Here is a 25,137-nt window from a genome sequence, read left to right on the forward strand (position 1 = left end):
CCACCCCCCCTCCCTCCCCTCCTCCCTCCCCTCCTCCTGCCCTCCTCCTCCCCTCCTCCTGCCCTCCTCCTCCTTCTCTATTTGCCCCTCCCAGCGCTTGGCGGGAGGTTTCCTCGCGTGACTACGTAAGCGCAGAAGGCGCACTGCAGCTCCCTGGGCTGAGGGACAGCAGGGTTTACTCTGTCCTCTAATCTCTATGATCCTCTTTGTGACCCGTCGGATAGCACCGGAGTCTCAGAGTTCCATGCCGATAATCCTCCACGCCGACAGAGGACAGTGCAAAAAGCTGACGTTCTCGCGAGAGGCGCGGAGTTCTCTCCAAGTACTGAGAGCGGGAGCGCAAGCGCGCTCAGGGGTGCACTGTCGCTGGAGGGAAGACGCGTCTCGGCTGAAGCTTGGGGGAGCGCGCGTGCGCCTTCGCGAGTTCTGCGCTGCAGGGGCCGCCGTGTGAGTGCCGGTGGGAGACAGACGTGCGGGCCGCGGGAATGTTCCGAAAGGCCCGGCGAGTGAACGTGCGTAAGCGGAATGACTCGGAGGAGGAGGAGCGAGAACGCGACGAGGAGCAGGAGCCGCCGCCGTTGCTGCCGCCGCCAGGCACCGGCGACGAGCCGGGCCCCGGCGGCGGCGACAGGGCCCCCGGGGGGGAGTCGCTGCTGGGCCCGGGGCTGCCGCCGCCTTCCGCGCTGACCTCGGGCCCCGGGATTGAAGCCGGGGGCTGCTTCCCGGGAGGCGCGGAGCCCGGCAACGGGCTGAAGCCGCGCAAGAGGCCACGAGAGAACAAAGAGGTGCCCCGGGCCAGCCTGCTCAGCTTCCAGGATGAGGAAGAAGGTAACCTTCGCGCTTCGACCTCCCAGATCCCGACATCCCTACCCCGCGCGTCCACCTCGAGTCCCCGCATTCCCTGGGCTCCCAGCCTCAGCCCCCGGGAACGGAGCCCCTTCCCGCCCGACCCGCTGCACACTGTCCCCGCCTCCGGCCTTCTGCTCTGGCTGGGGACGTGTTCCCGCGCCGCCACCAGCCTTTTCTTAACTACCGCCTCCTCCTCATCGTCCTCCCGTGCATCTCCTATTCCTGGATCTCAGATCAGTCATTCTGAGTTTTTCACGTGGAAATTCAGTGTTCCCTGTCCTGCCTCTTTTAACTGGCGGGTGTGTTTTAGGGAGAACTCGAGTCAGGTCCCCAGACTGCTCTTGGCACGTTCTTTGAGCCCTCTGTAGGTCACCGTGCTCACGCCTTTTGCCGTTCTCGTCCTGGTTAGGCATCCTTGACCAGGAAGGCCGGGTGTGTAAGGAGTACTCGGTCTGGGAACAGACGCCCGGAGTTGAAGCTCTGGTTCTGAGTCACCCGGGGCCAGTCCCTTACGATCGCGGAGCCTCAGTTTACCCATAAAAGTAAACGGGTACAGATGTGCGACCTTCCTCGCATTGACATTTGGACAATGAAGAGAGACAGTGTAATGGTATTTCAGGGCAGTTTATCCAGTCTGGTGTGAGGGGCCAAGCTGCAGTGGATTTAGATTTCTGATCGTAAATGAGCCTTAAATCTTAAACCATTTTACCTCCCGAAGTGTTGAGTGTGTGTTTATATAACCCAATTAAGTCCATGTTATGAAGCATCTCGATGCGGGATGCTTTCTTGTTTCCAGTAATAGACAGTTTCTCTTTGGTTTTCCTGTTGTTTTTTATCTTAAGTTTGAGAGAAGTACGGCCACATTTTTGTTTTTAATGATACAGGGACAACTTGGCAAAGTGTTTGCGTTTGACTTTTAAAGTTTTCAAATCAAGGATGATGGATACGTCATCAGAACTTATTTTTGAAAAGTGATTAGCTCTCAGCTTATTCTTGAAATAACAGTATGTCAGTTTGTGATGGATATAGAGTTACTCAGATTTGACAGCTCTGTAAACTAGCACCTTTTGATTTTGGATATTTTGTTTCGGATACCTTAATAATATGATAATCAGGTGCTTTTTCAATGACTTTTATTTTTCCTCCTGAAATAGATGATTCAAGGAAGACAGTAGGACACAGGAAAATCTTTTGCAGTTACATGTGTTTTGCCTTTTAAAAAGTCTCAAATTGGCATTATTCCAGATTAATTTATGAAGTTGACTCAGTTTTTGAGAACCTATTACAGATTTGAAATAATTTCAAGTTATGTAATGATTTGGCGTATATGAGTATATATTTGGAAGAATTTGAAAGTTAGAATGGAAAATAATGTCTGAAAATGGTTACTACAGACTTCATTTAATTTCTTTTTTTAAGAAAGTGAAGAAGTTTTCAAAGTGAAGAAATCAAGTTATAGCAAAAAGATAGTAAAATTGCTTAAGAAAGAATATAAAGAAGATCTTGAAAAATCGAAGATTAAGACAGAAATCAACTCATCAGCTGACAGTAAGTACCAAACGAATATGATTCTTTTGAAATGACAAAATGAAACTCTCACAGGGATTGAATGGATTTGGTATATGTAGTGAAGTTGTTCAGTTGACTTTGTCGTTGTCAAGGGTACAGATTGAGTAACGATACAGTTCTTTTGTTTAATTATAACACAATTGCATTGTAAATGCATTTTTTAAAAAGACAGAACCGTTGCCACTGGAATGTTTCTGCTGCAATGACTAAATTGTCTCCCAATTTTCCTACTAGTGTTCCAACTGCTGTTGAACAGAGAAGGGAGGTTTCCCTCTTAAACCTGAGATACAGGTTTATTCCTATTTGAAGGAGTACTGTGCAAATTCCCGTACTTGTATTTTGTAGAGACAAGTTTTCGATTCCTTTGGTGTTATTTACACAGTTGGTTTCATTCTTAGAGAACTATTTTTTTTTTTCTTTTTTTTTTTTTTTTTGCGGTACGCGGGCCTCTCACTGCCGCGGCCTCTCCAGTCGCGGAGCACAGGCTCCGGACGCGCAGGCTCAGCGGCCACGGCCCACGGGCCCAGCCGCTCCGCGGCATGTGGGATCCCCCCGGAACCGGGGCACGAACCCGTGTCCCCCGCATCGGCAGGCGGACTCCCAACCACTGCGCCACCAGGGAAACCCTAATTCTTAGAGAACTTTTAGGAATGCCCTAAGTCTAACGTTGATAATACTCCCATTCAGCAGCCTTATCAGCTACACAGATGAAGACTTCTCAGTGTGTGGCCCCTGCCTGCGTGGTACAGACATCGCTCATGTCCTCTCGCAGTCTAAGTTAAAATTTTTAAGCAGTTATTTATCCTTAGGAAAGTGGTTCCATTATAATATGCTAATATGAGTTATTCTCATTACAAGTGCTTTAGGGAAATATTTTTATTTTATGGAATTAAAGATAGAATTATTATTTCCCAGTTCTCCACTATAGGCTTAATGTGGAAAAGTATGTCCTTATATCTCCAATTTGCAATCTTATTTTGGAGATAGCACCACTTAAATGTATAACTGGACCCAGTATTTGGCAAAGTGTCCGATGAAGGTTAACTACATTTTTTTTTAGAGCTGGGTGAAGGAATGCTTCATAGATAAAGTGGAATTTGAAGCCGGCTTTTTGATAATTTGAATACCAAAGGCTAAGGGAGGTATGGGGATATTAAAGATTAATGTGACCTAGGCTGTTTTGGAAAAGAGCAAGTATGCCTGATAGGCCAAAGTAGACGATTTGCGGAGGAAGCGGAGGTTTAGGGTGAAAGGTACGTTGCTGACAGATTGTGAAGGATGTTCACTATCTAGTAAGGGATTTAGGGTTGCTGTTTCAGTGGCCTGCAAGATGCCGACATGATGAATGCCTTTTGAAATCGTAACCTTGTGTTAGCATGCAGCATGGATTGGCACAGGGAGAGATTGGAGGCCTAAAGCAGTTTAAATGCAAGGGCCAGCTTTGATCCGTTAGTAGTGGGTTTAAAAAGGTCTCAGTTGAGCAAGACTGAGGCTTTTCCTGACTCAGTGGAAAATGGTGGATGAGTTAAAAATGTTTGCTGTGGGTGTGGGGAAAGAAATAGTAAAAGATGATTTGAGAAGTATTGCAAGGTAGACCTAATGTATGAGTCAGCTATTGGATTTAAAAGAAATAGTCACATTTGAGCTTTTGTGCCAGGTGACTGAGAGAATAATTATGTATGATATACAGAAATAGGGAATGCGGGTGGGAGGAGGAGGATTTTTAGGGGAGCTGATTATTTTGGACTCTAGGAAGCTGCTTCATTTTTTCCAGATCTCTTGAGAACCAACTGTGTACGATGAAATCGAACAAGGAAGGTCAGGAAAAGTGAGAACTGAGAAAGGACCATTTACTGTTGGGTTAAGAAATTGAAGCAAGTACAAGGTTTTTGAAGCCACCTTCTGTGACCTCTTCTATCTTCTACTTTCATATAACGGATTTCTTACTCACCCAATAACTCAATTAATGTCCTCCCCAAAGGTGGAGCCTCTGTGTTATACAGGTCGTCATCCCTGAAGTGATGGCTCTCTGTAGCTCTTCTCATTCATCAAATCACAATCCCGGGCTTTTCCTACCCCAGCCCTCCTTAGACAGGCAGAGGTGCATTAACTTGAAAACAAGGGTAGTATCAGTCTACTTTTGTGATATTCCTAAAATAATGAGTTTACCTTTAAACTTGAATTTGAGTGGAAATGGCCAGTGAAGAGTTGGAGATGTAGATTTAGATACGGTGCTCACTGAGGTGATAATTAAAACCAGAGTAAATGGAATTGATGAGGGAGTATCATAAAGGAAAAATTCCTGAGGACCAAAGACTTTTCTACCTGTAATAAGCATACACATAGAGAAGAGGGTTTACTGAAGAGATAAAAAAGAATCATAAAGTCCAAAGGAGAAAAGATAGGAACGTTTCAAGATGATGATTGTCAGTTGTGTGAAATAGTATCAGAAAGATCAGGAAAAATAAGGGCTGAGGAAGGGCTATTGGCAGGGTTGCTGTGTTTTTTTCCGGAGGAGGGCATCTGGCAAAAGAGACTAGTTTACTTGCCAAGCTCTGTGCCTGTTTGGAGGAAGGAACATCTTTTACTAAATTGCTCAGTGATACGGTATGAATTAGCTGTGGCTGCAGCCTTTGGGTTAGTTGGTGAGCTTGGAATGGGAGAAATCAAAGGCTGTTTGCCAGGGTTGAGGCATGCCAATTGGTGAGGAAGGGGTGGGCAGCAGGTCTGCACTGCTGCTTTGGGGAGTTTGGCAGAGCGAGAAGGAAAGGACAGTAAGAAACCATTGGGATCAAGTAGAAGTTCTTTTGCTAAAGAGAAGCCTGTGTGTCTTTGTAGGCAGAAGAGAGGAGAGGGAGAGCCTGACCCCCACCTCCTCCTTTCAGATTATGTTAAACTCTGACTGTCCAAATGAGTTCACTTCCATTTTCAAATTTGGAGCAATCACAATTTCAGTTTATATATTCTGAATAATATTATGACCAAGAATTTTATCGCATTAATTTTTCAGTGTAGTTTGTTGTTTAAAAACATGTAATCATCCAAATGATACATAGTTACACTACTATTAACTAGACTTCCATATATCAGTGTTTATTTCCCTGTGTTAAATGTATACTTATAAATAAAAGAGCTGCAAACCTAAAAAAAAACAAAAAAATTCAAAGTAGAGAGAGGGGCTTCCCTGGTGGCACAGTGGCTGAGAGTTCGCCTGCCGATGCAGGGGACATGGGTTCGTGCCCCGGTCCGGGAAGATCCCACATGCCGCGGAGCGGCTGGGCCCGTGAGCCATGGCCGCTGAGCCTGCACGTCCGGAGCCTGTGCTCCGCAACGGGAGAGGCCCCAGCAGGGAGAGGCACGCGTACCGCAAAAAAAAAAAAAAAAAAAAAAAAAGTAGAGAGAATATTTGTGACAGCAAGTTTCTTAAAGTAGTAGTCAAAGAAATTGAGGCACAAGAGGAGCCTAGAAAAGGTTAGTTAGCATCTCTTTTTATAAAGCTGTCTGGAAGGATAATATATGACCAAGTAACAAAAATTCACCTGTCAGCCATGTTTTGGACTTGTATTTGCTCAATCACAAGCAAATACTTGTCAACTTATTGAAACACTGAATCTTGAAGTCTGCAGAAATCTTTATCTGGGCATATCTGATCTAGTAAACCTTCTTGTAGTTCTGTTTTGTCCATAAAAGCCATTGATGTAGTGTAGATTGAGAGCAGAAGGAAATGGGTGTTTCTTGACTACATCTATCTTTATACATCTGATTAAACTGAGTTTTTAAATCTCATAGCCTCAGAAGTCACTTCAGAGGGAGTCTGTGGCTAGCGAGGTAGGATGGTAAATTTAAAAAACTAAAGAGCCTTAAAGCAGAATGACCTAAATCTTCTCAGTAAAGCTGGGGAGCGGGGGGAGTCATTAGCCCCAGCACTCTTCTTTAGGGAAGTAGAATATAGTTTGAGAAGAATTAAGAACTTTTGAAGCAGTTTTGGGGAGGGAGGGGAACATGCTAGGGAAACAATACGTTTATCTTTCATATTTAGAATGAACTTCTGTTTTACTCTTCCATTATATTCATGGTGCCTCTTGTGTGCATTGCCAGGTTCAGTGCTTCAAGGTGAAAAACACTGATTTTCTGAGTTTTGCCTGGGATGGAAGGTGTAATGAGACTATTTAGTTGTAAGTCAAGTAAACCGTTTGGTGTAAAGTAAACCACTGTAACAGTGGTGCCTCCTGGAACCCTGTGGCAGGAAACTAGTCTTGAAACTGGCCTCGGGAATGACCTGAGAACTAGAGAGCTGTCTTCTCTGTCCACGTGGCCAAGTACGGCTACTCCACAACTCCCTTCCTAGTTTGCACATGGTTTTTAGAGCCACCTAGTCTCTGACTTGTCTCTGTGTCCCAGTTCCAGATTGCCAGAAAAATCAAGTTTAGTCACACATCCACTCTTAAACGTTCAGTCATGGCAGTGGGGTCAGGGGCTTACACAGTGTAAATGTGACTTTTGGGTCTCAACCCTTCAGATGATGGGTGACAAATGGCTGTGAACTAAGACGATATCCCATCAAGTGTTCATTACGGAGAGGTTTATCTGGTCTGTAATCCTTGTTCTTGATAGAAAGCTGCCTCACGTGGGCTTAGAGTTTAACGAAATACTGACATGTAAAGTGAAATAATGCTTCCAAGAGGTTTGAACAGTTACCTATGAGAGTTTAGAGGGAGAAACAGTTAGTTTTGATAAACTAGTAAAATTTGGATAAAATTAAAGGTAGCGATTGGGCCGGGCCTCACGCATCCCTGCGTCCCCTGTATTGTTGTTACCCAATTGTGTTGATAGTGATTATTCATTTTCACACATCGGTGGTTTGAGTTTTTTATAAACAATTAAAACAGTTCAAGCTTTAATGAATTGAGCCCATAATTGCATTAGAAGTGACTCCTTAATTTATGGATCTTGTTTTAGATATATTTTATTACTTTTTTCAAAAATGTAGGCGAACCTCCTTTGGACAAAACAGGTCATGTTAAGGACACCAGTCAAGAAGATGGAGTTATCATCAGTGAACACGGGGAAGATGAAATGGATATGGAAAGCGAGAAGGAGGAAGAAAAGCCAAAGGCTGCCGGAGCCTTTTCAAATGCTTTATCTTCTTTGAATGTTCTCCGTCCAGGTGTGTACTTGCAAATCCTCCTTAGAACTGAAGTAAGCCCTCAAGAATGAGCTGTCTGTGAAGATGGTCGTTAAGGAAGGGGTTAGCTAAGTGGTGTTTCTTACGACATCCCTGTTTGAAGCCAGGTTGTTTCGTTTTGCAAATACAGAAAGTAAGAAAACTAGAAACTTCCCAACTTTCCAAGTTCATTCTCAGACAGGCAGTTTTATTATCAAAGCAAATGTAGGGCTTCAAGTAAATGGTACTAAAGTCCTTTTTTTATGTATTTCAGATTAAGATTTTAACTTTTTTAAGAACTGCTACCAAAAGCAAAATTGCTGCTAGTTTTATGTTCACACTTTTTTTTTCTTTAACTTCTTTGTGGAAATAAGTTGTAGAGCTATTCACTGGCTAATCAGCTTTTGAATAAATAAATGCTTAGTAGCCAAATTTAAATTATGAAGAGTAACCATTTAACTCATTAGAAAATCTAAAAATACTCTGTGGGAATTCCCTAGCGCTTTCACTTCTGTGGGCTGGGGTTCAGTCCCTGGTCGGGGAACTAATATCCCACAGGCTGCGCAGGGTGGCCAAAAAATAATAATAGATTAAAAAAAATAAAAATGCTTACTCTGGGTTTGTAAAGTTGTGCAAAGTTATGTACATAGATCTAGTAGCATTCTAATTGGTACAGTCTTTATGGGAAGCAGTTGGACAATATGGATCAGTAGACTTCAAATGTTCTTAGTCTTTGACCCTGTAATTCCATAGCGAGAAATTTATCCAAGGAAATAATGTTTTTATTGCAACGTTATTTGCAGTGAGCAACATTTAGAAAATGTCTAGCAGGAGAGGAATGGCTTAGTAAGTTACGGCGCATTTACATGATGGGATATTACATAGCTATTTAAATAACGATTTGAAGAGTAGCAAGGCATTAATTTTTACTGTAGGTGAAAATGTCAATTAATTTGATTATGTAGTAGATTATGCTTTATCGAGTGAATGTTGTAAACCACTAAAAATTATGTTTATGCAAAACAACATGGGAAAAAGCTTATGTTTTAATGTGAAGAAAAATTAGATACAGAATGATATATTCAGTGTGCTTACAGGTCAACTGAAAACTATTTGCAAGAGAAATATACTATAAATCTAATAGTGTTTTTTAGGGTCTAAGATTGTAGATACCTCTTTTGTTTTTATTTGTTTTCTGGTTTAGTAATAAATGTGATTTTATTGCTTTCATTTACTTCTTAAAAATGAAAAAATATACCATTAAAATAAAACTGCTTTGGTGGATTTTCCCTTCCCCCGCTTCCTGTACATATTGCCATTATACATATTTTTTAGTTTCCCTAGCGACTTTTACTTTCATTTAAACTAAATTAAAAATAAATCAGTTGTTTTGCCAGCACAGTTTGGGAAGGGGGGCGGGGATGCCAGCAGATAACATTAGAACATCACTGTGACAAGGTTGTCTTGATGAGGTTCACTTATCTTTCATATTTTCAAGAAAACAAACTTTATTCCCTAATATTGCATAGTTTCTAATCCTCACCATTTGTTTCCAGGAGAAATTCCAGATGCAGCTTTTATACACGCTGCAAGGAAAAAGCGTCAGATGGCCCGGGAATTGGGAGATTTCACTCCTCATGATAGTGAGCCTGGCAAAGGCCGCCTTGTTAGAGAAGATGAGAATGATGCCAGTGATGATGAAGATGATGATGAGAAACGCCGTATAGTTTTTTCTGTGAAAGAAAAATCACAAAGACAGAAAATTGCGGAGGAAATAGGTAAGTTGATTTAATGGGACAGTAAGCCTGTTTTGTTGCTATTAAATATAATTTGATACTACAATCAAATAAAAAGTACCTATACTTATTTATGTTTAATGTTAGAGAACTTGCTTGGGTGTAAGTGTCTTGTTGGAATTTTTTGAAAGGTGTAGCATGATTCTGGTAGCTACTGTTTACTGAGCACTGTGTGACCAGTATTGTGCTAAGCAACTAACATACATAAATATGTGTAATTGGCTCTTCATTCTTAGGAGGCATTAGATTTCCAGAGGTTAGGAAACCTATCTAAGGTTTTAGTCGTTACATTGATACTGCCTTTTGCTTAAGGTATGCTGTGTGTTAAGACAAGCAAAAGCAGAAGTATCAAATGCGGAAGGGATCATAATAGACATTTTCACTTTAGTAAGATTGAGTTAATGCCAATAGTTTTGCTTGATTTTTTTGAAATATCAGGGTAGCATCTCTTCCCTCGCTGTTTTTTTTGGAATTATTTACTTTGCTGCTTATGGCTATAGGTATTGAGGGGAGTGATGATGATGCTTTAGTAACTGGAGAACAAGATGAAGAGCTCAGCCGATGGGAACAGGAGCAGATAAGAAAAGGAATTAATATCCCTCAGGTAAGAACCAAAGAATTAAACTTCAAAAATTAAAAAAAGAAATTTAAAAAAATTTTAGCTTATTTTGTTAAGGTAAAAACGTATTGCACATTGAACTGATCCTTTGTCATTCATTCAAGTAACATAATGAGGAAAATTATATAAAGTTATGTACCCAGTAAGCTGTTAGAAGAAACTATATTATATTTTGCCTTTTACCATCCAAATGATGGAAGAATTTCTGGTTTCTCAGGTAAGTGTTTCTCTAAGTGGTCCTTCAGCCAGCAGCGTCAGCATCATATGGAAGCTTGTTAGAAAGGCAAATTCTCAGCCTCCTGAGTGAGACCTAGTGAATGAGAAACCCTGGGGGTGGGGCCCTGCCATCTGTTTAACGAGTCCTCTGGGTGATACTGTTGCTCCTAAAGTTTGGGAACCACTGTATAGATAAGGTGTTTCTTTCCGATAGAGCTTATTTTTTTCTGTCTTTAAAAGTTACTTTGTAGAAGATGGATTCCTCAGTAATGCAAAAATCTTACTGTAGATGAAAAATATCTTCCTAAATAGTTATAACAATTTATTTTATAGAAGTAAGTAGTACAGTGGAAATATCACATAAAATTTTTTTTGTTGCTAGTGTTTTGACACAATTTAATGTCCCTAACTAAACTTCTTTGTTATTGTTTTCCCGAAAGTTACTAGAAATGAATCCAGTAATCCCATAGGAATTAGAAATGAATCCAGCCCTACTTTTATCTGATTTTGAGGAGCTCTGCAATTACTTATTTTAATTACATACTATTTGGAAAATGGGTATAATTTTTATTGTTAGTGGTTTTTTGTTTATTTGTTTAACACTAAAGGCATGGGATTTTTCTTTTCATAGTTTCAGCTACTAGTTTTAATATATATCCCATTTCTTTTCTAGGTTCAAGCAAGTCAGCCCACTGAAGTGAACATGTACTACCAGAACACTTATCAGACAATGCCTTACGGTTCATCCTATGGCATTCCTTATAGTTACACAGCCTACGGATCATCCGATGCCAAATCTCAAAAAACAGATAATACAGTCCCTTTCAAAACTCCCAGTAATGAGATGACTCCCGTTACTATTGATTTGGTAAAGAAACAGCTTAAAGACAGGTAGGGCAGATCAACTTCTTAAAGACCTGTCCTCTAGCTTTCCGTTCCCTCAGGCAACATGTAGTCTGGGGTAGCAGATGCAGAATATCGGCAAAGAAGATTCACTGGCCTATCTTCAAAAGCTAAACAGAAGATGACTTCATACTTTGTTCTGCTACCTTCTTGGATTACTTCTGTGGAAGCCTCGAAAAGTTTTTAAAAATACCACTCCATGATCTTCTTGAAGACAGTTCTGAATTTGCACCTCTTGGACTCTGAAAAAGTGTAGTCAAGATATGGGGGGAAAAACAAAGCAGTGAGATTTTGGTTAGCCCACCAAATAACTTTATATGAAGTCTGTAAACTGCCGTTTTTTGAGGAAAAAAGCAGAACAGATGAAAAGATCCACTCCAAGCATTTTTATATTCTAATAGTGGAACTAAATGCATTATTATAAATATTGCAAGAGTCCTGACAGCATAGACTTTCAGATGTAAATGTGTTATATCTATCCTTTTCTGTTCTTAAGGTTGGACTCCATGAAAGAACTGCACAAAACAAATCGACAGCAGCATGAGAAACATCTGCAAAGCCGAGTGGACTCCACCAGGGCTATTGAGAGATTAGAAGGGTCTTCTGGGGGTATTGGTGAACGGTATAAATTTTTGCAAGAAATGCGAGGGTATGTCCAAGACTTGCTTGAGTGTTTCAGTGAAAAGGTAAGAATGCAAAAATATTAATCTCTTTGAATAAGGCAAAATTAAGGAGGTCTAGATTTCTATATTTCTCAGAAAATATCCACTGAATTCAACTTTAGAAGTGATGAAAAGTCATGCTTCATTTTCTCCACTTCATTAACAACCTCCTATCTTGGGGTAGTCTAGTGCCTTGTAGAAAACAAAAAAAGATAATTCAAAGCATATTTAAATAAGACTTTGGCAAATCCTAACCTTAATTTAATGGTAGATTATTGGCCTGTCCTGAATTATTAAAATATAAGGGACTCATGAAATTTTCTTTTTTATGGTTCAGATCTAAACTTATCTTTAAACTGTTTCTACAAGTAATTCCAAATATGCATAAAGTTGCAATATTTTATTAGCTTTTTTTTACCCTAGATAAAGTTGATTGCCATTGCTGCTAATAGTTTTCATCTAAATAAGCCTGTGCTTTATCCATTTCAGAAACCATTCATTGGCCATAATTTCTGTTAAGGTCTCATTTCTTCCAAGTTCATTGTTTTTACTATGACAGTCAGTTGGCACAATTATTTGCATCCTATTGTACCATTTGTTTGCATTTTTTGTTAGCTGCACGCAGAATCCTTTTCTCAAACAGCCTTTTAATTGATTTTTCTTTAAAATAAATGTTATTGTTTAATGCATTGGTTTATAGGCATTTGTGGACTTTACAGCCTTTTCTTTAAAGAATAGTAAAATCATGGTGCTTTTGAATATCCTGTCTCTATAAACTTGCAAGTGATACAGGATTAGAAGGCACATTTTCTGTTATTCTTGGCCATATGAATTAGCATAGAATCGGTAAGCATACAGTATTTTAACTGTTTATTATCTCCGTTGATTACTTCAGTATCTTAAGGCCAAAGGCTGGCTAAAGAACAGTGCCAAACTGTGTCTTCCAAATGGATCTTAATGGTTCCAGCCAGTCTGGTCAGATCCACCAAGTCTTCTCTGAAGGATTCATGTTCTTGTTCTTATCACCCGATTTCTGGAGAAGCAGCTACATTCTAAGCTATGATATCCCTTGTGTCAGATCTGTAGCTTAGGGTGACAGATACAGGGGTGAGAAAGAAACATAGGTTTGACTGAAGAGGGGCTGGAGTCAAGGGGAGAAGTGGACATAAAAGTCGGAGCTGGTAGTTGTGTCCTTCCTACTAATAAAGCCCTTAATGAGCCCAGGGGACATGGTGCTGGGAGGTCTAATAACCTTCTGTGACTAGAGGAAGGATCTCTGTCTTAAACCATGCTTTGTAAGTGAGATCTGTCCCTGTGGAGCTTTTTCTTGAAGTATCTGGGTCTTTGCTTTGGAACTTACTTGAGTAAACTTACACGCTTGTAATTGCAAACTGAACTCTTACAAAATATTGACAGTATTAAAAAATATTGACAGTATAAAAAATACTGACAGATCAACTAGATTGTACCATTCTTGAGTTAAAGAGACTAGTAGAATATCTAGTTCGTATACTTTTCAATGGATAACTGTTTTAAAAACACTTAGTAGTGTACTTTATCTCTCCTTGATTACCCTGTTCTTAGGGAAGTATCCCTCAGACTGTGCTAATACATTTTTACAGAGTCACTTAGATAAATGTTTATGGAGCAGATCTGAAACTGTATCTATTATATAGTGACTACAGTTTAATTAAAAGAGAAGTAGATAGTTCCCTTTTAAAGATGAGAATTTCATTTTGACATTTTCATATGCATTTGATTTTATTGAGTCTGCTGCTGAGTTAATAATGTCATAAGTTGTCATTTTGGAAATACTGAGGAATAGTTGGATAGATTTGAATATTCATTCCAGTTATACTGTAAAAATACTGTTCCAGGGTAAGACCATCAAAATATAAACACTCTTTTGTTATAAAAATTTAAGTGGTTTTGAACTTAGATTTTTAATTATTTTGCAGATTATTTTAACTTTACATTGTTTTGTTTTCCTGCAGTCATCTTCCTTCTGTGTTCTTTGTCTTAAATTTGGCCTTGAAATAATGATAGTCAGTAACAATTCCCAGTTTGGAGAGGGTAAAGAAATTGTCATGGTGCACTCTTGTGCACTCTTGAGATAAATCAGTATTGTTAAGAAACATGAATGAGAGCTGAAAATGTGTTTTAGGGCCTTTATTCTCAGTAGAATTTTCTCTGGGCTTTGTTAAAAAGCATTTTAATTACCTCAACAGGAAAATCACGTTATCGGAATTTTAACTATAAATTGAATAATTAAGGTTCTGTCTGATGCAACCTCAGGCGTGTAGCTCTTATAGTAGAGGAATGTTAATAATCTCCAGGACTAAAGGAATGCATAGGTGCATTTGTCTTTAGTCCTGCACAGTTTGAAAAAGTGAGGGGGTAGGTAAGTGTAAGTCACAATAACATGACAGTAATTGCTTTAAAAATCGATTCTAGTTAATTTTAGAGTCTGTGGGCTCAGCTCATATCACCAAGATAATCAGGGCAGATTTGGGGACATTGTTGCCCATGGTGTGGCATATTAAAAAATAAAATAACTCCATCAGTTTGACCTTTCTGTGAACATTTGCTGCTTTTGCAATGGGATCATGCAAGTGTATAAAATTGCTTTTATCACAGACATCTTTGTATTCCACCTGCCTTTTTTCATTTTCCATTTACAGTCTGTTCAGTTCAGGACGCTGCTATAACACTTGGTGCCAGTGTTCCCAAACTCTAATGTGTTTTTTCATTTGCACTAACCATCAGGAAACTAGAATTTCTGGTTTCCTCAGGTATGTGTAGTGGTTGTTAGCGTTTGTGAAAGTTTCATAGCATTTGGTTATAGCATAGGTATTTATAAAGAGAACGTTTTCTGGTTTTTCCTTTTAAGTTAGGTCTCATTCCGTAAGCTTTTTGTATTCCATATGAACCAAGTGAATGGTTAGCTGTGGCTGTTAACCTGGAAAGATTTGTTGACTTTGTAAACTGACAATTTATGCAAAGAATTTTATTATTTTACTTACAAATATGGAAAAATCTAAACATTTGATAGGAAGAGAAGAACTTTCTGAGTTTTAGATAGATTGATTTTAGACAGGTTAGTGATAGCCAGAAATTTTATTCACCATATTAATGTAAATGAATGCAGTTCACGTTTTAAATGTGTAATAAAGCCACAAAGATGCCATTGCATCTTTGGTATTATACAGCAATAATGGTTTATTTTAAACTACAAAAATTGGCAAAGGAGATGATGCTGCTAGAAAGCTAAAAATGGACTTTTAAAAAGGACTTTCAAGTACTTTATTCTAAAAGAAGCACTAAAATTTCTGACAATTCTTTACTCGCTCTCTTTACTAATGTTCAAGTGTTTAACCTAACCAAACTTTTGCTCCAATAACTAGGCACTGGACATTATAGCTCCATATACGGAATAAAAGAAGAAGTGCTGTTTCCCAGAAATCATAAAACTGAATTACTATTTGTGTTTCATTGAGAATTCATGATTATTCTGTCCAGAGGGTACTTTTTCAGAAATCCGGAAATAATATGGAACCCTCAAATGTATAAGCAGCTGAGGAGTTTGGTGTTACGGAGTGTGTTGTATTTTTACAGGTGCCACTGATTAATGAACTTGAATCAGCAATACATCAGCTGTACAAACAGCGAGCTTCCCGCCTTGTCCAAAGACGACAAGATGATATTAAAGATGAATCTTCGGAGTTTTCAAGCCATTCAAGTCAGTCCATCTTGAAGGTTTTTATTATTCATTAAACAACCTTGTTTACTTAGTGCATCCTAATTGAAAATTAGACATCTCAGAGCATTTTTTCTTTTTAAAGAGACAAATTTCCTTGCTCTTGTGTCAGGTAGATCTAAAATTAACATGTGCTTGGATTGTGTTTAAGAAAGTATAGCTTTGCAAAGGAACTCAAATCATGTACTAATATTCTATTGATCTTATTCTTCTTCGGGCATTCTTTCATTCTTTGTAGTAAAGACATCATCAGTATTTTATCTTAAAACCAGTACCTATTTGGCCCTAATTGATTTTCCCCCCATTTTAACACCAATACAAATGCTGTTGTTGAGCACAACAAAGGTTTTGAGTTAGGGGCTGGGAAATTTTGTATGGGAGAGGGGGCTTTATTACATAACAAATGATACAACTCCAAGATTAGGGGAGTTTTGAGCTTCACCCCTTAGATAAAGCAAAATTTTTTGTATTTTTTGTATTTTTTTTGTATTTTCTAGTTTGCCTCATGTAGTGGGTTTTTTTTAGTAAGTCAGTTGGTGCCTACACTTCTTGACATTTTAGTCAAAATTTCCAAAAATTTGGAAATTGAATTTATATTCCTTTCATTATGATGTGTGTTATGGCAAACCAAAATTAATTGGAAACCTTTTATTAAATAGTTGAGCTGAAATTCTTTAACCAGATCTTTTAAACATTTTAATTCTGCTTTTTCATTGCCCTCTATATTCTTGGGTGCTGTAATAGGAATTTTCCTACGTTGGATTTCTCATGGCTTCTTTTGTCATCTCTTCGGTCCCTATGTCAGCAGTTCTTAAATGGAAGTGTACATCAGAATTACCCATGATACTAATTTAAAATGCGGATTTCTTGGTCCTGTCCCCAGAGATTCTTGCCAGGTCTTGGATGGTGTCCAGTAATCTGCATATTAAACAGCCACCCAGGTGTTCCAAGTGCAAAGGGCCCTGTTATTCTTTCTGAAAACAATGCTTTGTCATATAGTGTGTCCTCTAAATTAGAGAGACATTGAATCCCTGAGAAAGCATTCTCCTGTGTGCTGGATGGGTTTTGGAGCATCGTAAAGAGGTGGTAACATGGCCGTCAGATGAGTCAGACTCAGATGTAAGCCACATGAATGGCTTTGACCTTCTGTTTTGGCCGTACACGTTTAAATTGGATTGGTGCCATTTGGGGCACCTAAATAACTAAGGCATCCCGCCCAAATCACTTTTGATCCAGACAGAACCAGATTTCTGGGGCACATTACAGCTAATCATTGTACCTATGACGGGAAGTAATTTCCTTTTAAGTTAAATGGTTGGGTGAGCCATGCATTTCATCCAATACTTTTTCCTGCCTATAATCTGTTCTTTATAATTTGGAGGTATTTACTTATATGGAATTTGAAGTAAGGGTTGAATGATGGATGTTAATTAGATTGATAGCTGGAAAGAAGTGAAAGGTAGTGGGAAAGTGAAAAGTATTGTCCTAGAGGGAGTATTCATTCATTGCCAAACATTTGAGAAAAATTGCATGGGGTACGGAAGTATCCATTCTTTTTCTGATCTTTTTTTAAGGAAACAAAAATAGAGCCAGAAGTTCATTTGTTTAGATTTGTACACACTTATCACAGTTACTGCATGTAATTCTTACCGAAATGAAGGAGGCTATCTCTTGGGCCATCTACTCTCTTATATCTCCCTCAATATGTATTTTACACCATCTGTAAATATAATAACGTTTTAAGTATTTATTATAGTAGAGGATGTTCTTTGAGATATTTCTTTCATGAAGGGTAGCTCTTAAAGAGGCAGGAATCCTTTCTGTAGTTTGGGACTTCGTAGCCAGTTCATCCGTGGTGTGTCGTGGCGTTCCAGTTGAGGTAGAGCTGAGGCATCTTGTTGATGATACTGATCTTGTCTTGTAATGTGAACTCCGGAACATACTTCCTAATACCCAAGCTATTTTGGAAGATGAATGAAAAATTCAGTTCAAAGAGTCAACGTTTAAAAGTAGTCGGATCTAGGATAGGCAGGATACACTGAAGTGGATACCAGCTCATTTTTGGTTTTATTTTTCCTGTTGTTGCTATCAGTGACACATCTTTGATATCAGGGAAAAAACTATGGAAAAGCCTTAAATTGATGTGTTTCATTTTGCACGTGACCTCCCCCTCCCCCGCCACCCCCCTTTGGGTTTTGTGCTTCTCGTTACTATCCCACGTAATACAGAATATCTCCATAGCGTAGAACTTCAATGTAGACATGAAGAAGCATCACAGACAGATGTTTCCCCCACTCTTCCCTCTACCCTAGGCAAGAGATTCGAAGATTCTTCTCTGGAGAAAGAGAGTGGGTCCAGAGAAAAGACCATGAGACACTGTAACGTCTGGGGGCCCCAACAGAAAGTTGACTTGTACCCAGGGATGTGATGGAGGTGCCTCTGTTAGACAGCTCCCACCTACATCCACGAAATTTCCAACCTCATTCTTACGTAGGAGGTAGTTAATGATCATGGGGAGCAACCCAAGCAGTAGAACCAAAGGGACTGAGGAAACAAAGACAATGCAGGTGACAGGAGAAAACTTAAAACATAATTGCTGTCCTCAGGGAGATGTTGGAAGGGATCCTACGCATAGCACAAGTAGAGGATGCTATAGAAAAGGAATGTTCTAAGAAGAATAGCCGTATCTCAGAAACTAAAAATGTGGTAACAAATATAAATTTAAATAGGAAGGTTGAAAGCTAAAGCTAGAAAATTGCCCTAGAAATTACAAAAAGAGAGATGGAAAATAGGGGAAAAAAGAAATAAGGGAATTGTGCTTTGAAAGTAGGGTTTGAGAAAGCACAACTTGGTCCTATCAGATATGATTTTCGGTCTATATGTTGATTCTGCCCTTGTTCTTAAAAGAGTAATAGAGAATAAATGTCTACAAATAAAAATTAGAATGAAATAGAATAAATGATTAAACTGCAACAAAGCTGTTGTTTCATCCTTCCTACTTGTGTCTCTGCTGTCCTATCATTCAACATGTGATGCCTACGTGCGTCCTTAAAAAAGTAATGTATTATTTTTCCCTTTACACAAGTAAGTTAGCTTTTTAATTTATTTGGTCATCATGATAGCATAAACTAGTTCTGTTACTTAGACATAAGAACAGGGATTAAGCGCATTTGCATTTGTGTAGTGTTGTTGAGCTCTCCATTTATTTTTCTCTTCCTTTTTGTGGGAACACAGATTAATATTGAGATTTGCTCTAAACTAGAAAACTATCCGGTTTATCGGTTACTGCAGAATCCTGCTGTTGAGATTAGAAAGCAGTCTATCATTATGGCTTATTCTGTGCAAACTCTTTCCTCAAGATTGTTGAAGGAAGGCTTTTAACTTTAACCATTGTTGTTTTACAGATAAAGCTCTGATGGCACCAAATCTTGATTCCTTTGGACGAGATCGGGCACTGTATCAAGAGCATGCAAAACGTCGGATTGCAGAACGGGAGGCGAGAAGGTAATTCTACAGATGCTTGCTGTTGGTTTGCTTGTGAAGGGAGGAGTCTCTTTTATCTGGTTTGGGAACTTGATATTTGTTATTTAGGACTCGTCGTAGACAAGCCAGAGAGCAAACCGGTAAGATGGCAGATCACCTTGAAGGCCTTTCCAGTGATGATGAAGAAACGTCTACAGATATTACAAATTTCAATCTGGAAAAAGGTTAGACATTTATTTGGAAATGAGATTCATTGTCACTGTGCTTTCTCCTTGGCTGTGGTTTCTACCGTGAAATAATTTGAAGTTTTGTGGCCTCTGCTTTAGAGCTAGGCACTTTGGTTTAATTATAAAAACGTGCACCCATTTTTATTGATGAGTTCTCAAAATTAGTGGCAACACTTTGTTGTGGGATTCATCTAGTACTTGCATTATAAATGATATTACTCTTCGAATCACAGAATTTTAAAAGTGACAAGAAAATGTCTCAGATCCCAGGGGCAGCCCTAATGCAGCCTGTCTGGTCTAGAAAGGTGAAGGTTGGCAGAGCCCTAAAGGGAACTCCTGATTTGGGGAGCCCCGAATAATTCAATCAAGAGGAATAGTTAGTTCTGTTACATGAAGACATTTCCAGAAGGATCCCCAAGTAAAAGTCTTTATTTTCCACCACTGGCTGTGATTATTTGGAATTACATTGACTGCGAACCCTTTGGAACTTAGTGGGATAAGCTTATTTCTTTCTCCCACTCTTTCTACGGTGAACATTTCCAAACATACGGAAAATTGGAAAGAATAGCACAGTGATCACCCATATACACCTGTCACCCATCACCCATATACACCTGTCACCCAAATTCAGCAATTCTTACCATCATTTAGCCAAGTTTGCTTTGCATATGTGTGTGTGTTGCTGAAACATTTGAAATTAACTTACGGACATCATGGCACTTCCCTCTAAAAACTTTAACATCTTTAATGTCTTCTTTAAAAAAAAAAAAAGATGCTTTTCTACCTAACTACCACACGATTGTCACACCTGTGAAAATTACCTAGAAGTTTTAGTATCATGTCTGCATTCAGTTTTCCTCCGTAACAGCCCCCCGCCACCCCGCCCAGAATTCTTGGGACTGTTTCTGTTACTCTGTATTTTCTAAACCTGGATCCACACAAGGTTCCTGCATCGCACTTGGTTGTTACATCTTTTTATGTAGAATTAGTGAATATCATGGTACCTTATACACATACACACACCCCTATTCTTTATTTGTTTAAGGCATTAACTTTCTGAAGAGACCAGGCCACTTATCTTGTAAAACGTCCTACATTCTAAATTTGTCTGTTTCCTCATGGTTTTAACTTGTTCTTCCAGTCACTATATTTCTTGTAAACTGGAAGTTAAGTCTTGATTAGATTCAGGTTAAAGCTTTTTTGGCAAGAATACTTCACACAAGATGCTGGTACCAGCACGATACCAGATGGCAAATGTTAGGCTGCCCACTATTAGTGGTGTTAAGATGGATCTTGAGAAGTAGGTTGTCATGACTTGGTCTCTTCATTATAAAGAGTCTGCTGTTCCAAGTCGTGTGGAGCATTAAGTAACCTTTTACTTAAAGATCCTAGCATCCGTTGCTGATTCTTGTCTATATCCGTTATTGCAATCACCAACAGACTTTGAAAGAAGAGATATGATTGGTCACTGATAATGATACTACACATCTGTCATTTACGTGGTGATTTGTGGGCTGAAGAGCTAGATAACAGAGTTTGTACTTTACGCAATTACTCACAGATACTATTCCATGGTGCTTGAAATTTGAACTGAGTTTTTGGGGACAGGTGTTATTTAGACTGTGGTGACAGATAATAGTACATATCAGAACTATGCAAAACGGAGACTACCTGCACTGCGGTTTGCATGATAGACGTTTGGAACCTAAACTTATCTCTGGTTCTTTTCTTTCAAGTTGCAGTTAACAATTATTCCTTTGCTAATGAGCCTATCTTATTGATACTCAAGCTACAAAGAAAACACTGAAAATATTTGAACTGTGTTTTTTCTACTGCATACTAAGTTTTGATTCTCTGGGGGGTTTTTTGTTGTTGTTTTTAGATCGCATTTCAAAAGAGTCCAGCAAGGTTTTTGAAGATGTCCTTGAAAGTTTCTGTTCAATCGATTGTATTAAATCCCAGTTTGAAGCATGGCGTTCAAAATACTACACATCCTACAAGGATGCTTACATCGGCCTTTGCTTGCCAAAGTTGTTCAATCCCCTCATAAGGCTGCAGCTTCTCACTTGGACTCCTCTTGAGGTGAGTGGCTTCTGTCACTGTTGAAAAGCAATATACTGGACTTCCCTGGTGGCGCAGTGGTTAAGAATCCACCTGCCAATGCGGGGGACATGGGTTCGAGCCCTGGTCCGGGAAGATCCCACATGCCTCGGAGCTACTAAGCCCATGCGCCACAACTGCTGAGCCTGAGCTCTAGAGCCCGCCCGCAAGCCACAACTACTGAAGCCCGCGCACCTAGAGCCCATGCTTCGCTACAAGAGAAGCCACCACAATGAGAAACCCACGCACCACAATGAAGAGTAGCCCGCACTTGCTGCAACTAGAGAAAGCCTGCGCACAGCAAGACCCAATGCAGCCATAAATTTAATTAATTAATTAAAAAAAAACAAAAACAAAAAACACTTTCTTCTAAAAGAAAAAAAAAGCAATATACCATGATGCCTTGGGCAATTTTAATCTCAAAGCTAGAGATGTAAGCTTCAGCAAAGTGTTTTTCAGGGGAGATAGGTCACCCACAGGGCTATAATTGACACATTATCACTGGGTATAATCTTACGATCTTTCCTTTTATGTTCTGTTCCTCCTCAAGAGAACTGTTTCTTGCTTTTCGATTTTTATACAGTGTCTTTCTCAGTCAACTAAAATTACATGTAGTGTCGCTGAGATATGAACATGAATGAATAAGAACTTGGTTCTTTGATTCCAGAAAAACAGAACATCACGGGAAAGCTCAATGAGGAAGCTGTGAAATGGGACCCTGAACTAAGTCAGTGGTGATGGAAATCAGGAGGATGAGATAAACTGATAGATTTAAGAGGTGGAATCAATAGGACCTCTTTGCCTGTTACATAAGAGAGGAAACTCAAATTGTCTGTATACACGTAGTGGTCATGTTTAAGATACGGTTTTTTAAGTTACCAACCTATGGATGGAGCCGTGGGCATGAATGAGATGGGCTGGGTTGAATATGTGAACTATAACGAAAAGGAGGCTGAGATTGAAGCCCTGAAAACAAGAGGAAAAAAATCTAAGCCCTGGAAGCCATTCAGCTCCCAGCTCCTGATTGCTCTTTGCCAGACCTTGTGGAGTCCCACCCTGTGCATGTGTTTCTTAGTGTCCAGCAGAGGCTCGGGGACACTTGTGTGCACCTGGGAGCTCTCCTTCTGTGTAGCTCCTTCCTCTGCCCCACAGCTTCCAGCGTTCCAGCCTTCCTGAACTTAGGTTGTCTCCTAACTCAGCAGGACTGCTCTGCTTGCAGTTGCCTACCCTGATCTCCTCTTCTGACCAGGAGCTCACCTCACTTGATTCCGTTCTTTCAGGGGTCATAGTCCTATACTGCCTGTGGTCCATTTTCTGAAAATAGATGTTTCATATATTTGTCCAGTTTTCAGTTGATGACTGAAGGCTAAATCCAGTTCCTGTTACTCTTTTCATGGCTAGAAGCAGAAACAACCACTATTTTCAGTGTTTGTGTAACCTTTTAAATATTTTCTAGGCAAAATGTCGTGACTTTGAGAATATGCTGTGGTTTGAATCTTTGCTGTTTTACGGTTGTGAAGAGCGAGAGCAAGAAAAAGACGATGTAGATGTTGCACTGTTACCTACCATTGTGGAAAAGGTGATTCTCCCTAAACTAACAGGTAGAGATTACTGAATTGAACATTCAAACACATTGGGTTTTTCAAATCTATTTTCAGGAGTTTTTAATCAGAGCCTATTTTCTCATAGAAAGTACATTATTAATAATAAAGTTACCACCAGACCCAGAGATGGCTAAAGGGTACCTGTCTTTTAACTTGGGACTTAAAGACCACCTTGGGGAGGGCCTGGAGTTGGGGGCAGTAATTGATCCACAGGTAAATTTCAGGCTCTTAAGGACTGCCTGAAGCAAAACTGAATACATAGTTTCAGGGGGGATATGCATTTTTCTGGGGGGCAGTTTCATTACTTACATCAATTTCTCACAAAAAAATTAGGAATCATTGACATAGGGACCTATTTAAAATATTGATACTAAAAATATAGCTCAAGTTCAGTTAGAAATTCTTGATGCTGGTACAACATCTCCTAGGATACAGAAATCCTGCTTCCCCTCGCCACATGTGCCTAATCTTCAACATTCCCACGGTTAAGAGGACAAAGGAGACTGAAGCTTACACTCTAGAGGAAGAAAAAAATCATGATTGGCATGGCTAAGTTGGGGACTGCTTGACATCAGATTTAAGTCAGCAGCAATTTACTTCTGTATCTCAGTACATTCTGCTTTTTTTTTTTTCTTAATAGTGATAGCTGAAAATATGTGGGACCCCTTTTCTACAACACAGACTTCCAGAATGGTTGGAATTACTCTAAAATTAGTAAATGGATATCCTTCAGTAGTGAATGCAGAAAACAAAAATACACAGGTAATTTAATTATTATCTATGAAAGGTTTTTAAAATTTTGTTAAATTTATTATTTTATCTTCTCTTTCCCTTTGAAAATGAGCAAGAGTTGAGAGAATGAGGGGTTATATTCTGAGCCAACGAGAAAATCTGATTCTCCCACTTGAGGCGTCTGTCCTTTATAGCCTGAAATATACAAAATTCGAGATAGTCGTTTTTAGTTTCAAAATATCTATTGGGAAGGACGGTGAAATTAGTCTAGATAGCTTCGCATTTGTATTGTTTTCACGCTCCTCACCACCCCACCCCCATTCTCAATCGGACTAATCAGACATCCCTTGAAGACCTGTATCTTTGGGGGGAAAAGAAAACCTACTGGAATGGGTAACAATTGATCATTTAAATGCTGAAACATTTAAACAGCATGTAAAATAACTAGGTATTGTTTTACAAAGTTTCAAAACTTCAGATTGCCGCTGCCCGCACTGAACATTCTTAGGAGCTATTTAGATATGAGGAAGTACTCCTTATCATTGTTTTATTTTCACTGACCTCATTTTGAGAGGAACCAGATTATAGGTCTGATCTTAAATCTTTATATAGTAGATTAAGAGGTTGGAAGATTTCTAAGTGGCTTTATTGCTTGGTAATTGATGAGGGCTGAACGAAGAGTAAGTAGTAAATATTAAAGACCTTAGGACCTTCAGGGGGGAAAGTTAAAAAACTTGAGATGCTGTTCACTCAAAATTGAATACTATATGATTTGGAATATTGCTTATTTTTATTTACTAAAATTTAACTTTTATCATAACCCTTATTAAAATGCATGATCTATTTTTAACTCTTTAGATGTACCTAAAAGCGCTTCTCTTGAGAATGAGGAGAACTTTAGATGATGATGTATTCATGCCCTTGTATCCCAAAAAGTAAGTAACTCCTAAGAACATTAAAGATGGTAATATTCTCCATTATTTTTCAGAGAAGACTTCTTAAACTCCGGAACACTAAGCATAGCTTGAAATACAAGCTTTACCTACATAGTGTAAACCTGTAGCCCAAAGAGAGTGGCTCAGTGGGGAAGTTGCTCCCTTAAGCAGCATAACGCAAATAGTCCTCCCTTAGCATCTCACAATAAATTGCCATTACCTTTTTTTTTTTTTTTTTTTTTGTGGTACGCGGGCCTCTCACTGCTGTGCCCTCTCCCGTTGCGGAGCACAGGCTCCGGACGCGCAGGCCCAGCGGCCATGGCTCACGGGCCCAGCCACTCCACGGCATGTGGGATCTTCCCAGACCGGGGCACGAACCCGTGTCCCCTGCATCGGCAGGCAGACTCTCAACCACTGCGCCACCAGGGAAGCCCGCCATTACCTTTTAAAATTATCTTCTGGAGTACAGTTGTTTGAAATTTTGAAAAATTAGTTAACTTCTTATGTTCACCTCTTTTACT

At 39.5% G+C, this 25,137-nt stretch overlaps 1 protein-coding gene across 1 annotated transcript in view; it reads left to right on the forward strand.

The window, feature by feature from the left end:
• The first annotated feature begins 368 nt into the window (after positions 1-368).
• Positions 369-25,137, forward strand: part of PAXBP1 (PAX3 and PAX7 binding protein 1) — a 34,169-nt gene continuing 9,400 nt past the window's right edge. Inside the window, exons 1-14 of the mRNA XM_060098549.1 lie at positions 369-828; positions 2,269-2,397; positions 7,409-7,585; positions 9,139-9,360; positions 9,879-9,982; positions 10,887-11,104; positions 11,613-11,802; positions 15,394-15,517; positions 18,940-19,039; positions 19,127-19,242; positions 21,128-21,327; positions 22,802-22,946; positions 23,590-23,711; positions 24,540-24,616. Of these exons, the coding sequence (XP_059954532.1) occupies positions 486-828; positions 2,269-2,397; positions 7,409-7,585; positions 9,139-9,360; positions 9,879-9,982; positions 10,887-11,104; positions 11,613-11,802; positions 15,394-15,517; positions 18,940-19,039; positions 19,127-19,242; positions 21,128-21,327; positions 22,802-22,946; positions 23,590-23,711; positions 24,540-24,616 (2,267 nt within the window). The 5' untranslated portion in view covers positions 369-485. The remainder of the gene's footprint in view (positions 829-2,268; positions 2,398-7,408; positions 7,586-9,138; positions 9,361-9,878; positions 9,983-10,886; positions 11,105-11,612; positions 11,803-15,393; positions 15,518-18,939; positions 19,040-19,126; positions 19,243-21,127; positions 21,328-22,801; positions 22,947-23,589; positions 23,712-24,539; positions 24,617-25,137) is intronic.

The sequence above is a fragment of the Mesoplodon densirostris genome, chromosome 5 (genome assembly GCF_025265405.1).
Source record: "Mesoplodon densirostris isolate mMesDen1 chromosome 5, mMesDen1 primary haplotype, whole genome shotgun sequence".
Lineage (NCBI taxonomy): Eukaryota > Metazoa > Chordata > Mammalia > Artiodactyla > Ziphiidae > Mesoplodon > Mesoplodon densirostris.